Source organism: Atractosteus spatula, chromosome 1, assembly GCF_055471065.1.
Source record: "Atractosteus spatula isolate fAtrSpa1 chromosome 1, fAtrSpa1.hap1, whole genome shotgun sequence".
Taxonomy (NCBI): Eukaryota; Metazoa; Chordata; class Actinopteri; order Semionotiformes; family Lepisosteidae; genus Atractosteus; species Atractosteus spatula.
In genome coordinates, this window is record NC_142706.1 from 53,874,997 (window position 1) to 53,891,967 (window position 16,971).

The 16,971-nt window shown below is 38.5% G+C and overlaps 2 protein-coding genes and 1 non-coding gene across 4 annotated transcripts in view; 2 read left to right on the top strand and 1 right to left on the bottom strand.

The window, feature by feature from the left end:
- Positions 1–7,966: 7,966 nt before the first annotated feature.
- Positions 7,967–11,730, top strand: rps3a (ribosomal protein S3A). Its single transcript, XM_088910812.1, has 6 exons — positions 7,967–8,071; positions 9,273–9,376; positions 9,788–9,975; positions 10,098–10,306; positions 10,921–11,030; positions 11,553–11,730. Exons 1-6 carry the CDS (start codon positions 8,010–8,012, stop codon positions 11,681–11,683), a joined length of 804 nt encoding a protein of 267 aa, XP_088766938.1. The 5' UTR covers positions 7,967–8,009; the 3' UTR covers positions 11,684–11,730.
- On the top strand, positions 9,648–9,715 carry LOC148841274 (small nucleolar RNA SNORD73). The gene has a single exon (XR_016091635.1). It is a non-coding gene; the product is annotated as a small nucleolar RNA SNORD73 (small nucleolar RNA).
- Positions 11,731–13,148: 1,418 nt separating the features above from the next.
- The window catches only part of sh3d19 (SH3 domain containing 19), a 36,781-nt gene continuing 32,958 nt past the window's right edge, over positions 13,149–16,971 (bottom strand). For both annotated transcript variants that reach the window (XM_088910832.1, XM_088910824.1), the window contains exons 18-21: positions 16,647–16,696; positions 16,338–16,530; positions 14,813–14,916; positions 13,149–14,613 (exon numbers count right to left, since the gene is read on the bottom strand). In XM_088910832.1, the coding sequence (XP_088766958.1) occupies positions 14,497–14,613; positions 14,813–14,916; positions 16,338–16,530; positions 16,647–16,696 (464 nt within the window). In that variant the 3' untranslated portion in view covers positions 13,149–14,496. The remainder of the gene's footprint in view (positions 14,614–14,812; positions 14,917–16,337; positions 16,531–16,646; positions 16,697–16,971) is intronic.

A 16,971-nucleotide genomic window follows, 5' to 3' on the forward strand; every position in this document is an offset into this window, starting at 1 on the left:
TAAATAGACTGATTTGTTTTCAGTACCTCGTACTTAAATATCTTGTTTGAATGTCAATGGTAAGTGTTTCCTAATTTAAGATCTATAAAAATGAGAAGTGTTTCATTTAAAGTCTTATTTATTTGATATAAATATATACATCTTGCACAAAACAATGTAATGTTTAACAGGGTAGTATTCAGTTCCTACTCACATTGACATTTAATATCTCAAATGCTGCCTCTCCATCCAGTATCTAGTATAGTGTTATTATATTTGAAATAAATTCTTTATGCTACAGCCATTTGTGCTGCAATATAATTTGACCATATCTGAAATCACTGCAATGACTGATGTTGAAATAATGCACATAAATAGGGCCTTAACCAGCACCTGTTAACACAGAAATGGTAAAGGAAATACCCAGTCTTCCAGGAAGCAGACATAAAGTAATTGGCTCATAGAAACCTTTAATTCTATATTCTTCTGATGAGTATGTTTTCCATAAATTGCCCTTTCCTTTCGAAGGTAATATCAGGCCAAATTATTTTCCAACTACAAAAGCAGCCCAGATAAAAGCAGGGGTAAGGCATGTGCTAAAAACTGTCTGATGAGCCAGGTATAGAGCTTGGAAGCTTCTCAACCAGTAATGGTACTGGTTTAGGTGTAGGCTATTCCATTAGCTTACTGTAACTAGGGCTCCCCCAGTGGTTACTCTGGTTTGAGTTGGCGAGAGTATCCTTGTCTCTCCTGACTGGCAGCAGGAGACCTGACAGGGGTATTTTCAGAGGAAAGTGTGCTCCTCACCATCTCCAGGCCTATTTGAGGATCGAAGCAATGAGCTAAGCTGATTAAAAGCCATGAGGTACAGAAAGAAAATAAATGGCAGTGTTAATGGGATTTTACATGCAAGATAAAAAGTAGCTGGGCTAGTCATCAACGGATTATTCCTTTAAAGATGGAATGTGATGTTGTGTGGCTTAGGCAGTCACAATGCAGGCTAACGTGGTTACCCTGTTGTGCATGAGTTGAAACCCAGCAACTCAAAGCTGTTCATAAGCAATTACATATTAAAGTTTGCACATTGTATGTACTGACGTGCACAATGTGCCTGTTTTTGCTTTCCAGTTTAATGTCTACCTGTGCTGGTAGAACACTAGCTAAGTTGAACTTAATGATTATTTAACATATCTTAAGAGCACAACTGGAAAAAATATATGATAAGGATTTGACTTTTGTGCAATTAAGTAACTTGATTATTATTTTGTATTTAAAACCTGTTACATCGGATTTTGAAAGGTCTGGCCTGATGTTAACTTTGTTTGGCTCATCCCTCTTTCTGCACTGCTCATTATTTAGTTTGGAAATATTTAGGCAGGTCCTTCGTCCCCTTTTACTTTATTGCAAGGGTGGCAAGTCCTGGTCCTGGAGGGCAGCTTTTCTTTCCACCTCTGCTCTTAATGAGGTAAACCAGTTAGGTACCGTCTTTACTGGACCAGTTTAACAGCTTCTCCCAGATCCCCTGTTTTATAAAGGCTTTGAAAGTCTGTCGATACACCAGCCCTCTAATGCCAGGATTAGACATACCTGCTTTATTATAATATTTAACAGCAAAACAGCTTTGAGCACCCACAACCTAATAAGCATATACGTAAAAATATTTCTTTTAACCTAGTATCAACAAGAAATGTAAAATCCCCAGCAAACCTAAGAAATTAACCTACATTAGCACAAGAAAGTTTTAAACTCCACACCTGGAAGGCCATATTCCTGCATGGTTCTCGTTAAATCAACAGCATGTGAAGAGTTGGGAAAATGTGTGAAACTGTTAGATTAAGATGACAATTAGCTTAATTAGATCATTAAGAGTTGTACCAGAATGAATACCTGCAGCAATGTGCAGCTGAGCTTATTGAACCACTTATTAATCAAGCTGATGTTTTTGAGCTTACTCTCATAAATAAACTTCTATAAGGACATAATTTCCAAGAGGTATATTGAATAGATTTCTGCTTCATCCTGTTTTAAAATTGCTGCTCCTTTTAAGTACATTTTTCTGTGAAAATGTGGGATGATTTTGTGACGATAAGACCATGTGTTTGTATTAAGGGGAATATCTGAAACGAGTGAAGGGTCAGTGGTAGAGTGGATACTCTAAGATTATAAGCCTTTTTATCTTCCTCCTTTTATCTGCTATTCAATCTTGTGACGGTTTTTACCTGTGCCTCCAAATAAGCACCACCTCAAATGATGGTTGAAGCGACTTAAATTCTCTTGTTTGTCTCTCATTTTTAAAATAACATATTGTAAATAAATAAAATATTAAATAAAAGACAACTCAAAATTAAATCTTTAGTTTCACAGAACAAAAATTCTAAAACACAAGAAATGTCAAAAACCTTGGGGACAAAATTGGGCACTGCACCCCTATTGTTTTTATTCTGACAAATTTCCAATAAAATTTAGACCATTCAGTGCAACTAGTGTTTCATCATAGGAGTGCAGGGGGTAACGAGAAGGTGGTTCTGAGTGAAACTGTGTTACTACTTGAAGTACTGATACAATATGATATGAGCAGTTTTACCTTATGCTCAACATTTAGCAGTTTAACTCAAAACAGTTTGATCTGTCACATTATTTGTCTGCCATATTGGATTTGTAAAAAATCATTCAAATGTTTTCTGTGTAGCTACTATGATATTACAAGTTACTACATTAAAAAAACAAAATCACCCAGTCAAATTTGAGTCATGCTTAACATTAATACCATTTCCTGTTTTTACCTTTGCTGCAATATACCATCCAGTATGTCTATAGTAGAATGTTGTAGGTTTGTGAATAATTACCGATTAATAGTAGCTCATGGAAACTACTGTCCACAAATTGACAGTCCATTACAGTGTTAGGTTATTACACAACTGAATAAACCTGTTTTGATCACATGATTTGACTATTCCTTCTGCTCAAATGCAAAATTTATTTTATCTTGATTATGCAAATCCAAAAATTAACTTGCAAAATTTTCTTGTCTGTGACCTCTTCCTCAACCATAGAGGATGACAAAACTGTCTCATAACTCCTTAATGGGGTTCTGATTGAGTCATGGCAGTAATGGAATACATACAGGAAACATTATATGCTATAATGTATGAAGAAATGTCCATGCTCATGACCTCTGACCTGTTCTAAAGCTAATATGCAAAACTGTCTAATACTTTATCAGAGAAAACAGATATTGTTATGTTTACCATTGCTATGTTTACTATGGAACACAAATAGGATGTCATATACAATCTATCATAAAACACCCCTGCTATAGTCACTGAGCTTTCTTAAAGGTGAAAACCCATACTGTATAGTAACAACAAGGTTAGGATTAGTGGAGTACAGTAGTAGGGGTGATGATGTTTTTCTTCTGTAAAAGATTATTTGAGTTTTTTTATCGTTCTCTGCATTAAGGAACTGGACACTTGACACCCGAAGAAGGCTCCACAGCCGAAACATTGTGTTTCTTCTCTTCTCTTTTCAGCTTGGAATAAACCTTTACTTGTTCCTTTGCAGCCTACACATCCTGACACAGCTACCTACTTGAACTACTTCCAACCCATACTATATGTCACCTGGTCCCCTATCATCCCTGTGTGTAACTATAGTTTTTGTTCCTGAAATGATTAAGTATCATATAGCTTGACATTTTAGAAATGATTAGGAAACATAAGTGTAAATTATCAGAAAGGCCAACTATCAAAATGCTTATTTCTCAATTAAAGTTACCCATCCACCTCTTTCATGTTCTTACCCAGAAAAGGTCATTTAAATCACAGCCTGTGGATGAGCACATAAGTACAGTATAGATTTATAGGCCTGTAAATTATTCCTGCTTTGTTGGAGTTACAGGCATAATCCACAAGACTTTGCCACAAAAAGGTCTTTCTGTACAAGCACAGAATAAATATAAAGATAAGAGCTTGGATATTAGATAAGAAATCCAATTTCACTTGGTATTCTACAAATTAATGAAGTTTAGACTTTATATTTCTCTCAAATCATTTTAAACAGAAACCCAGTTTAAGGACAGTGACAAAAGGATACCTGTAGGGTTCTGGTTCACAATCCCTCTGATGTCTGAAAAAATTCAAAATGTTCTTTTAATATAATGTATTTGTGTAAAAAACAAAAAAGCTGCAAACTGATTACTTAGTTTTGACATAAACAAAATAAGGTTTGAAAATTGCCTTGTTTGAATAACAATAATATTTTTGTTGCAAACTGGAGCCCTTTTTTTCTTTGAGCAGAATGTTGTGAGAGTCACTCTGTAATTACTGTATATTTGTTAGCTGTCTATAGATGTTATCATCTCTAGAACATTAAGCAAGTTTGAGCACATGAATAAAACACAGTATTCTGTATAGACTAGGAGTGTCAGTGTACTATTAAGCTTCTGGGAAAGGGCAATATATTCTACACCTAAATACATTATTGATTTTATTTTTACTTTACAATTTGTCATTACATGAAACAAGTAGAAGTGACAAAGCTGACAAAGAAGTGACAAAGCTTGAGATAGTGTCTAGGCTTTTCAGTTGCAGTCATTGTCAAAGGAGTTCAAAGCACATTCAAGTGAACTAATAACCTTTGAGCTTCTTCCATTCTATCTATTATGACTTCTGTATTAAAATGCAGTGACACTCTCTTGACCAAACCCCTTTGAAAGAGATGAGATTCTCAAGAGCCTCTTTCCTAGTTTAATCAAACCATACTGAATTACATTATCCTTTCAACTACATTATTTGCACATAAGAACCATTATTGAAAAAAAATCACTTCCTCGAGTATGATGTAGTTTCATGTTGTCGTGACCTATTAGAAAAACAAATTAAACAGGAAAGAATGCACATTGAATTTCATAAAGTGTATCATATATGGGTAGCTGCTCATTTTTAGTTGGTTGGCTTTGATTCAATGAAAGCAGATGCATAGCCCAGAGGAATCATTTTTTCAGGGGGCAGAGTGTGTCAAAATAGAATAAGTAATTTAGCAAAGGCAAATCATGAAGCAACTACTGTAAAGTGGTCCTTTCACTGAGACATTAATACTGCAGGGTTACAAGGTTTTACCATAGGGCTCATATTTAATTTGTCATGTCATAGGAAATTGTGTACTGTCTCTTCTTCCACAATGATCTCTGAAACGGCTATTGCTGTGTTCAAGTTCAAGTTCAAGAAGCTGTTCAGAGGCTCAGAAGGCTGATGTCTCATGTATTGTGTTGTGGTTAACTGGTCTCTGACAGGGTAAATGTAAAAATCGGTCAAAGGCAAAAGAGCTTGCTGTCAGAGTAAAGTCACCTCTTTGTTTCTTTGTATAGTGAACGAGATGCTTTCTGGAAATTTATGGCACAGTTAGTTAAAACCCAGTTTCCATCAGTGAACCTTTAACCTGATGTTCTGTTGTTTGTACCTCAGTGTGAAGTAGCACTAGAGCAGGAGAATAGTTACTGCCATTTTTTAGTCAAAAGGCCCTTTTTTGTATTTCTGTCATGGTGTGGTCTAATAAATGGTTAAATGGTTATTCTTTCCAATTTGGACTTCTGGTTTATTCTGTCTTTGGCTTTGAGGACTGGGCAAACACCTGTCAGATTACATCTAATGTGGACTAGAGCAGTATGTTGGATGCAGGAAGCAATTCCATCCTTTCCAACTTTCAGGCATGTGGGGGCCTAATAGTTGTGGTAGAAAATGCAAACAGAATTTTAGGATATGCAATACAGTTAAATAAATAGAATTTAAATCAAGGGATGTTCTGTTACAGCTAGGTACTATATAAGATCTTATTGACACTATTTTTGCACAAATGTGGTCATCAAGATACAAAATGATATTGCTGCTCTGGAATCGGCTCAGAGAAGAGCAACCAGATACATTCCTGGAGTTAGTGAAGGTCCTACATTTTCAGGTTAAAAGAACTGAGCCTTTTTAGTTTTAAAAGGAAAGGTTACAGGGGGATCTTATTGAAGTATTTTAAAATCCTCAAAGGCATTGACAAAATCTGTTCCATGGACATCCTCAAAATCAGCATTTAAACATGAACTAGAGGACATAAGTGGAAACTACGCAGGAAATGCACTTAAAACTAAGAACAGGACACAGTTCTTTATTCATGAGTTGCAAGAGTATGGAAGAAGCTGGCCAGTCATATTTCTGAGGACCTTAGCATAGTTCAACACCTCCCTAACACATGCAGTTGATACTGTAACACAACAGGGTTCAAGTGGGCACCCTTGCCTTCTGCCTTCACAGGTCAGCCCCACTCCGTGGGGGACGCGAACCCGGGCCTCCGGCGTCACTCAACAGGGACCCAGCTTGTTGAGCTAAAGAGAGGCCCCGGTTCGCATCCCCCATGGAGCGGGGCCGACCTGTGTAGGCAGAAGGCAAGGGCGCCCACCTCAACCCCCGTTGCGTTACATTGGTGTCAGCAGTGGGATGGGATAGCCTTTCGCCGAGGACGGCGAGTTAAGCGGGGGAGAGTGTAACGCATACGGCCGTCAGTGGTGTGTAAGAGCCGGCTTACCAGAGCGGTGACGTCACCGCCCTTCCCTGTAATAGCAGGACTACAGCCAGTGGGCTGTGAAGAGATCTCTCTTTAGCTCAACAAGCTGGGTCCCTGTTGAGTGCCGCCAGAGGCCCGGGTTCACGTCCCCCACGGTGCGGGGCCGACCTGTGAAGGCCCGCCTGAACCCTGTAGCGTTACAATACATTTGCCCTATGTTAAAACTCTATTTCCTATATTCTCAGTGCTCTGTGTACTGATCATAGCACTACGCTCTATGAAGGACGTTTCTTGTAAACTGGAGTATACATGTGTCTGCTCTGAGAGCGCATCTATGCATAACTTACTCCCACGTGTTTTTACTAATTCGTTATTAGATATGAAATCTATTCTAAATCTTGTTTAACGGACCACACACGCTCCTTTTTGTTCATGTTTCTCTTCGCTTTGCCCTTTGCGATTCCTCAAAATTCTCTCTAAAGAGAGGCCCCGGTTCGCATCCCCCATGGAACGGGGCCGACCTGTGTAGGCAGAAGGCAAGGGCGCCCACCTGAACCCCCGTTGCGTTACAATGAAATGTAATGAAAACAAACTACATATAAAGCTGCAGCCGGTACATCGTTACCTAAAATGTGTGATTTGCCTTTTCTTGCGAAAATATAAGATCAAGCTGTTGAACGGCAAGGAAACTCTCGCTTCTCGGAGGAAAAAAACGTTTTGAACATATTGGTTTCTTTATTAGACTTTTAAGACTCGCTACCTTTCAGTTTATCCCCGGTTATTTATACTCTGTGTCAACATCTTATGTTGGACCGGAGTTTGAATTTCGTAGAAATCTGATGCAAAAGATTAAGGACTAAGATTACAAAGATTAAGATGTTTTATACACATCGGTAAAAAAAAACTACCAATAAACATTCAATTAAAATAAATGTAACATTACATAAAAGACATAAACCCATATTTTCCAAATGTGCTAGTATTGCATTGCTCTGTATGCCTATATGTTCAGATATTGGGGGAATTGATTCAGTTGGGTACAGTTTTAACGGCAAGCACATAAAAGCTTGAAAAAGTTTTTTTTTTCAAAAACGTGTTTTTTCTAAAAGGTAATAAAAGGTTTTAGAAGAAAATATGGGAATCAATACATATTAAAAATCGGAACAAAACATCTCCAAAAATGAAAGGAGGTACAAATCTCACCATCACTGAATGAAATGCTCAGTAATATTATTATTTCAGACCACCCTTCTTATGCTGGTTTAGAACAGTCTCCCACGCTAATATTGCGAGATAATGCTTCGGGTCCTCTAGTCTGTGAGATCTCGTGTGCAGGGCAGACACCCTGTTGTTTACGTAGAGAGCTTCCAGCAGGTGGCGGTATTCTCGGAGAAGTTCCCGCGAGAGTGGGAGAGCGGCTCCGATCTCGCTGTAAATTCTCGCGGTATTACGTATTTCCTCCTCTTTCACTCTCTGAGTCCAACATGGCAGTCGGCAAGAACAAGAGGCTGACCAAAGGGGGCAAAAAAGGTGCCAAGAAGAAGGTGTAAGTTACCCAATGTTCATCTCTGATACTAATATGAATTCTCTGGAACCGATAGCATAGGCTCCTGTTCTTTTAGCGTACAGGATGAAAAAGATATCCATTGGATGACGTTCCTCAGTTGTGCTGAGGTCGGTATGCGGTGTTCCTTTAGTTCCTCTAAAAAGTAAAATGTCCTGTTCAGCAGAAACGTGTCTAAGGCAACGTGTAGCATTTTGAGATCAGGGTAATACATAAAGCAAAGTTTATTTTTTACTTATTTTGTCGCTCATTGGCCCGTCAGTGTAGGTCCAGTTTCAGACCGGCTCGCTTCACGCTCGGGCCTGTGTCCGGGAGACTGGGATGAGGCAGAGAGTTACAGTAGAGCTACATCTTAGAAATCATGTTTCCGTGTTGGGTAGTCAAGGTGCCCTTGTATTGGTTATTAGGCTTCGTACACAGACTTGAAATGCATTGGCCTTTTCGATTGCGACAACACTAAAAATTAGCCCCAGTGTTAACCTTGTGCCTGATCGCTTAAAGCTGCTTTGGTCCAGACTGTGTGCACAGACCAGTTTCAGATTTGTCTTATTCATTGCTATCGCTAAGTGAGGGTCACGTCTAGTCATTAGGTTTTTTATAAGTGTGTAGTATTGGTAGTTTAATGTAAGAACTATTTCAAGAAATCTTGGATTGCATCGTCCGTTGAATATAATTGCTTCAGAAAAAACATGAAAAACCTATGAGTGTAAAGATAGATATGCAAGAAATGAAATGAGATATGGAATCTTTTTTTGAAATAGTAACCGCAATATGTCATTCTCGTAACATCTCTTGAGTAGCACCCCTGTTGTCACACTTAGCACTTTCTTATTTCAGCTCGTATTCAACTCTTTAAGAAGCTGAAGTAGCTAGTTTTTGGCTTAACTGGCTTGATTTAACATTTTTCCAGCTCTTCAGATGCTGTTGATTTTAAAGAGACCTGGAGACCCTGCAGACACAACCTGCTCTCCAGAAGCAGGGCTAATCCTGTGGGGCAGGTTGTGTCTGCCTGTAACTAGCTGCTTCAGCTTGTCTGTTCGTTCCAATTCAACGCTTTAACATCACCCCTGCAGGACCCTGGTCTGTCAGAATCTCATTTTGTGTTGGAATCGATTGACGTTCTCAATAGCAGAGACGTTCTGTGGTCTGTGCAAGGATGTGAAAAGTGTTTGCTTTCCCTTAGGGTGGACCCCTTCTCCAAGAAGGACTGGTACGATGTCAAGGCACCAGCTATGTTCAACATCAGGAACCTGGGCAAGACTCTGGTCACCAGGACACAGGGCACCAGTAAGCTTTCCATTCTCTACGGTCTATCTAGTGTTTGCTAATTTTGCTTTGTATTTGTAATGCTTCTAATATTGGAGTGTATAACTCCCTTGCCTTTAGATTTTGTGTTAAGGCTGAGTTCTGCTAAGTTGACTAGCTTTACGTATTTTCAGTTGCAGCATTCTTTTCAAAATGTGTGTTCTGTATCTAGATAGATAATTGTTTACCGTGTAGTATTGGAGTTACTCGTTGCTAATGTCTTACAATGTGATTTGTATGTGAAATAAATGGGAACATATGATGACAACGTTTCGGTCCCAAATGAGCATATGGTGATTATCGTTGAGATCCCCTGATGTTCCCACATGGTGCAGTGTGGTCTTCTGGCTCATGATGGAAAGAGTTTGCTAAGTGTGTCCTTTTCCTGTGCAGAGATTGCCTCAGATGGCCTGAAGGGCCGTGTGTTTGAAGTGAGTCTTGCCGATCTGCAGAACGACGAGGTGGCCTTCCGCAAGTTCAAGCTGATCACGGAAGATGTCCAGGGTAAGAACTGTCTGACCAACTTCCATGGAATGGATCTGACCCGTGACAAGATGTGCTCCATGGTCAAGAAATGGCAGGTAATTACATGAGTCTTAATGTTTTTACTGAGGTTTCCAAGTGATTTTATTGCTGTGGCACCTTTCAGTTGGGTGGGGGTAAGAGCCATCAGTAAGAGCAACAAACTGTTGATCCCTTTCAGACCATGATTGAAGCCCATGTGGATGTTAGGACTACAGATGGCTACCTGCTCCGCCTGTTCTGTGTTGGCTTCACCAAGAAGCGTGCCAACCAGATCCGTAAGACCTCTTATGCTCAGCACCAGCAAGTCCGCCAGATCCGCAAGAAGATGATGGAGATTATGACTCGGGAGGTGCAGACCAACGACCTCAAAGAAGTTGTCAACAAGCTGTAAGTTACCTGCTTTATCTACTACTGAATATCGAATCAGTGCCTCAGAAATACAAGTACTATGGGTGTGATTTAAGTGGTGGATGAATTGGATCTCCTTTAATATGTAGAGTGTTTTAGGATCTTTTGGAATGCAAAGTGCTGTAGAAGTCCCAAGAGTTGACATTTATTTTTTTAATTTGGTCAGATTTGCAAGAAATCTACTATCAGCACATATCCTAACTAAAGTGAACATTGAACAGAATTTGCTTACTTAGGCAGTTAATCTATTCTACCTGAAGGATAAAAATATACTTTTCATCCATGTGGATACATAGATGCATATTTATAGGAAATGTTAAAAATCCCTTGGGAGCCCTTCCCTTCCCATTTTCCCTTGGGAATGAAGAAAGTGTTTTGAATTGAAACTTTTGAAACTGCGCTGTAAATGTCAGAATTCAGTGGTAAATGGTCGGTTTCATAGTTATAGCCGTGGCTTTCAGTGTGAAAAGGTAAAATACTGTTACTAAATTAACATTTAAAGCCTCTCTTTGGGCTGTGTAGCTGCAGTGTTTTTGTTAGATTTCAACTAATTGGTGACATTCTTTCATCTGTGTGTGTCTTCGGTCTCTCAGGATCCCTGACAGTGTTGGTAAGGACATTGAGAAAGCCTGTCAGTCCATCTACCCCCTTCATGATGTTTTTGTCAGGAAGGTCAAGATGCTCAAGAAGCCCAAGTTTGAGTGTAAGTGCAATTTTTACATTACCTGTGACTAATGTGAAGGCCCAGTGCCTGTTTGGCATTCATCAAACCAGTGCATCTTAAACTGGTAGGGAGATACCACAGGACATCTGTAACTAGATTTAAAGGTCTGGTTGTTAGTTGAATTTTGCAATTTGTCTGTAGCTGTTTCGAGTCTTTGAAAAGTTTTACATCAGAATTCAAAACAAAGCAGTAATCATCCTTTTTAGAAAGTATTAGATGCCTTTAAAACCATTGTTGTGTACTCATGGCAGTGGAAGAGAAGGCTTGGTATTATAATGGTGCCATTGTATGACAACCCTGTCTAGTACTTCAAAATATTTGTGTTCTAAGACTGGGGTTCTGAGAAGGAAGTGGAATGGTTTGTGTTCAAAGCTTTTATGGTTTGCTCAGTAACCCTAGAATGTTCCTACTGATAGAAATGGGCTTCTCAGGGTAGAGGTCAGTAGGATACAGAAGCCCTGCTGGCTGCCCGGTGTTGACTGTCGCTGTTCTTGGTTGCAGTGGGCAAGCTGATGGAGCTCCACGGCGAGGGAGGTGGCAGCAGCAGCAGTGCCAAGCCCTCTGGAGACGACACTGGTGCTAAAGTGGAGAGGGCCGATGGCTACGAGCCCCCTGTCCAGGAGACCGTCTGAGTCTTCGGAATCAGCAAAATTCAATAAAAATGTTCAAAAGCCTGAAAGTTGTCTTAACCTTCTTATTGCAATAGTCTCTTCCTATAAGATTCCTTTAAAATTACACCCCTTCTGAAAGGTTAGACTTGCTATCCGTTTTTTTTATTTCTTTTAAACAGATTTGAATCTTTTAATTTACAGTTTGCATCATATAAAGTCTTATTTTTGCTTTAGTTATTTCTGTATAGATTTGATTAAATACTTGTACAGGTAACTTGTATATATGAAATTCCCCTTGTGTCAATAATGAGATGAAAAGTTGGAACTGAAATGCAAGTGGCGCAGTAAGAGAAAAGGTAGGATTGAAAATGGTTTTTGGTGTGGATATCAAGCAGCATTGAAGCCAGTTTGAACCTAGTGCCTTAACCACTAGTATGGTGAAGTTGGTTTTTGAATTGTTCCACCAACTTATCACCTGTTTATGCTGCAATCATTTTGTGCAGAGGTATATACCCCCTGGAGTAGTAATAACTCCAGTTATAGATTGTTATAGCAGTGTTTCTTTGACTTCACAGCTGTTGGCAGCCTTGACTGTAGTAATGACTGAAGTTTTCCTGTCCAGGAAACATCCTAGGCTGCATGGGCAGGAGCTTGGTAGAGTGTGGTATTGAAGTTGCTGGGTTGGATGTATTAAAGTACTGCAGAGGACTGGTTTGGGAAGCTAAGAGTCTTGGAGATTCTCAATAAGTTCTAAGACAAACAGGAGTAGTATTATTACAAGTAAAAAACATGAGTTCCTAGTATTGGTCCTGGAGGGCATTAGGATCCAGTTTTTCAACAGAGCTGGATTTTTAACAACCTTAATGGGCTTGTTACTGGTTTAATGACCAATTTTCCGGCTGTTCTGGTACTTTAAAAATACCTGGACAACATGGGGGAAAAAAACCCGCTTCAAAATGATTGGGCTTCTGACCAAATCCAAGGTATTGCACCATTTCAGTAAAGCATCCCTGTTATTTTCACTTGTGTACAGGTTTGAATAATGTAGCAAGTAAGCAGATCAGTTTCAAGCCAAACTAGCACTTGAGATTAAGGGCCCAGTTGTAAAAAAAAAAGACCCGGGCACTTCAGGCACAAGTTGGCGAACCACTGCCCTGATCATTCCTGGTCTGGGAGTTGCAGTCTCTTGCTTTTCATTCCACCCTAAACACTTCATTACAATTTCCAGATCTTTACTCATTGAAGAACTTCCATCTAAAATATGTGCTGTAGTCTTACAGAACTAGAAATTAATACTGCTGCTTTTCATATCTAAAAATCTGTTTCTGCTAAATGGGTTAAATCAATTAAATATTTACAGAACTATTTAAAAATAAGCTACTAATCTAAAGAAATGTCAAGTCTAAGTTTCAATAATCTTAAACCACCATTATCACATGTAGTGTAATACTACAGGGAAAGTTGTTACAGGATGTCTTTACCATCCTTTGTTTTCAAAGTTGAAAGGTGAATACTTTATTTGCAAATAATAAAAACCAGGTTAAAATACAGTAATTACATTTCAATTTGCATTAGAAACCATTTCACAGCCTACCATGGTAAGCTGGAAGAACACAGGAATCTCATTTTAGCATTCAAGACATTCCACTAATGAAAAAAACTTGTAAACTCAACTGACTTTAAAGGGAAATAAATTCAACTGACATTTAATAGTTAAATTAGAATTAAGGTAATTCCCATGCTAATGATCCCCTTAAGAAAAGCCAACATTTTCTGAGACTAACTAGAAATCAGAAAAGTCTTGCTTTCTCCTGTATTTGGATGGAATTGCCAAGTCACTTTGCAAGTCAATGGAAATGTCACAGGGTTTCATTTCACATGATTCAATGTTCTCAGAACATAAGCCTGAAAGTCTATACTCATTAAGGCCTCTAGATGGCAATAAAACAAAAGTCAACATTTTAACACAAATCAGTACTGTACCCCAGAACTCCCAAAATATTTATCACCTAGTACAGGTCTAAGGACAAATTATTGCACGTTACTCTTAAGTGATTAAAAAACAACATACCTTTCAGAAAAATTATTTGCTCTCTGGTGTATGAAGTAAAAAAAACAGACTGTTTAACAGTATATATTCATATTTTTCATACTGGAATTTCATTGAAATGGGGTGTTTAGATAAAACAGTACCACTCAAGAAAAATTAAACTGCATAAAGTACCTTATTCTAGCTTTTGCAGTATTACACTCCCAATAAGAACTAAGAAACAGTTTTTTTTTTGGCTGGTGTGGGAAATATTGGCAACATAGTGAGAGGTAGGCATCTTCAGACACATATTGTATCAATTTTGTGCAGTATGTGTGTTTTGTTGTGTCTGAGTTTGTGAGAAAACACTTATGTGAGACAAACTTACTTTGAGACAAATACATTTGACAATGTTATTATTCAGTGTGAATACCAAATAAAGTTTTAAAATCTTTGTTTAAAAATATATATATAAAGGTGATGGTTATTAATGCAGCAATGCAGTCTTTAGTGTCTCATAATTATATTATCCCCAATTCCAATATTTAGGTTCAGATGGAAGAATACTGTAGAGTTCAGTGGTTCAATGCCACATTTTTTCATAAAGGCACTTTTGTAATTAAGTAAAAACCCTGAATGCACAGCATGAGCAGGGGACAGTCAGTAAGAGACCATCTGCAGGTCAGTTTGAAATATTCTTGACGATTGTCATATTCTTCTCTCCTCCGGGAGGTCAACGCCCACAGGTGTAATGCAATTACAATATTTCAATTTCCTCAGGTGTGGAACTGTCAGCGAGGCTCCTTCATGGTTCTTGCAGCACTTGGACGTAGTTTTTGGGAACCAGGCCACATTTCCCCCTCAGTTCTCCAGCAAACCACTCTTCATCCACGGACTCCAGAGCTGTTATTATATCTCCTGCCTAAACAAAAACACAAGGCCCAAAAAAAAAATTACAAAAGTAAAGACACTTTGTTTATGAATCTGAAGGCACGGTTGTAATCTAAAAAGAAACTTCAAACTGAAATTCCCTAAAATTATGTTTAAGCCACTGTGGAATTTCTAATTACTGGAACAACAGTAATGAAAGCACAGGAAAACTGCCCCTCTGCAGGATGTACCTTCATTGAGAGCTCGTCCTCACTCTCTGAAGTGAAGTCAAATAAAGCTTTGGCCCTTCCTCCCTGCTTATTCCCAGTTTGTGAATTTCCACTTGTAGGTGAACCTGTTGAGAAGCATCAGAGACAGCTGTTTCACCCAGTTTCAAGTAAAAAAATAAATATTTTGTGGCAGTAACAAAAACAAATGTATGAAACACATTGATTGGATTAAGTTTTCAGGCACAAATCTTCTACTTTCATTCATTTTATAGTTCATGAGCATGATACATGCTATGCATTGAAATAAAAACAAAATGTTAAAGAAAACAAGTTTATGACAAAATATCTGATTAGTCTTACAAATAAGTTATATTTTCTTTAACCTGAAATGTCCTATAAAATGAAAGAGAGCTCCTGATGGAAGTCATGATCTTAGAAGAGTTAGCATTTTCCATATTCTAAAAAAAGACTTGTGATTTTGTGGAGACAATACAAGCACATTCATCCAAACAGTGTCTTGCAAAAGTATTGACCCCCCCGGTAGTATCACAGTTTGATTTATAAAAAGTTTGTTTTTCAAATAAAATATGCTTAAACTGTTACAGTGAAAATGAACACTATTAGATAAGAATTGAGCATGTGCAAAATCTACCAAAGCAACTTTAAAACATGCTGAAAAAAACATCTACCAAGAATACATTGAACTTTACTGATTGCATAGCTACAAATTACAATTCATCCCCTTAAGTCAGTAAAAGAGAAGGATAGGTTAGGCTAAGCTAAGTTCTCCTCTAGTATTCTCCTGTACTTTTCATCATCCATTTTTCCTTAGTTTCTAACAAGCTTCCCAGTCCAAGCCAAACAGAAGCATAACTAGAACATAATGCTGCCAACACCATTCTTGAAATCTGGGACAATACTAATTTGGCAATGTGCTTTAACAGGCTTGTGCCAGATGTAACACTTCACATTGAGACTAAAAAGGTTAATTATGGTCTTCTCTGAAACAAAAAAAAAAACTTCTAAATTTAAGAGGAATCATTTTGAGTTCAGGCTCCATACAGATCAGCATTGTGGAGGGACAAGGACATTATGAATATATGAATAACGATGCCCATCTCAGACAGAACTTTGCAAGTCTTTCAAAGTCGTTGTTCTCTTTGTGACAAAAGTGACTAACCACTTTTCTGCTTGACCAGTTGCTTGGTGTGGAAAGCTGTCTGATCAAAGCAGTGTCTGGGTAGACCTCCCACTTATTAAATGATGATCTTCACTTTAAGGCTTTCATAACACTAGTTGTAATATATGATCAGGATGTATCACACACACATCGTAACAAACATATGGAGAATTTTATTTTCCTCAAGACGCTTACAGTAAAAGTGCTTCTGTTGCAGATGGATTCATCCCAAGAGTACAGAGTTTATCCATTCACCTACACCACACTTGGTGAATCCAAGCCACAAAAACATTGAATCACATCCAAAAAGAAAGGAGGCCTACAGAACAGTACGTTGTTTCAGGGGCTTATAATTTAAAGCAATACCTGCAGAGCGCTGGACATAAGAAGTTGGGAAGAAGCCCTCCTTGCCATTGAGCCTCCCCCTGGACCAGTCTGCATCTACTCCCTCAGTGATAAGGATGTAGTCGCCCTGCTTTAAAGACAGGTCTTCCTCTGTTTGTGGCGTGTAGTCATAGAGAGCAACTCCCCACTCGGCAGCAACAGGCCCAGCCTTGGACTGAGGAGAAGAACACTGCTTACGGATGCTGTCATCAAACCAAGTCTGCCCTATCTGCCACTTGCATGTTGCTTCTCAGTGTGCAGCAATAACTGAGGCTGCCAATTCCACCTTACCTGACTAGGTTTAACAGCCTGGTTGTTTGTCTTGATTGATGAACCCAGACCTGACATACGAAAATCAACCATTAATCATACGTACCAAAATCCAGCCCTAAGAAAATGACAATTTATCAAAAATGAAAGGCATGCAATTACATATTGAAAATGAACTAATTAAACCAATACGTAAAAATAAAGTTTTGTGTGAACCAAGCCTTGATAAACTAAAGAAAATGTAAGTAGAGTGTCAGTCACTTTGCATCACGGCTACTCCGTTTATGGCCTTTCCAAGTCTATATCTCCTATTCAGGTGTTTCATTTTTTTTCCTCTACCTTTAAA

Bases quoted from the DNA above. Each gene is read 5' to 3' on its own strand.
- rps3a (XM_088910812.1), top strand. From the start codon at position 8,010: ATGGCAGTCGGCAAGAACAAGAGGCTGACCAAAGGGGGCAAAAAAGGT. The intron at 8,072-9,272 runs GTAAGTTACCCA...GCTTTCCCTTAG, and splicing joins AAAGGTGCCAAGAAGAAGGT to GGTGGACCCCTTCTCCAAGA. The intron at 9,976-10,097 runs GTAATTACATGA...GATCCCTTTCAG, and splicing joins CCATGGTCAAGAAATGGCAG to ACCATGATTGAAGCCCATGT.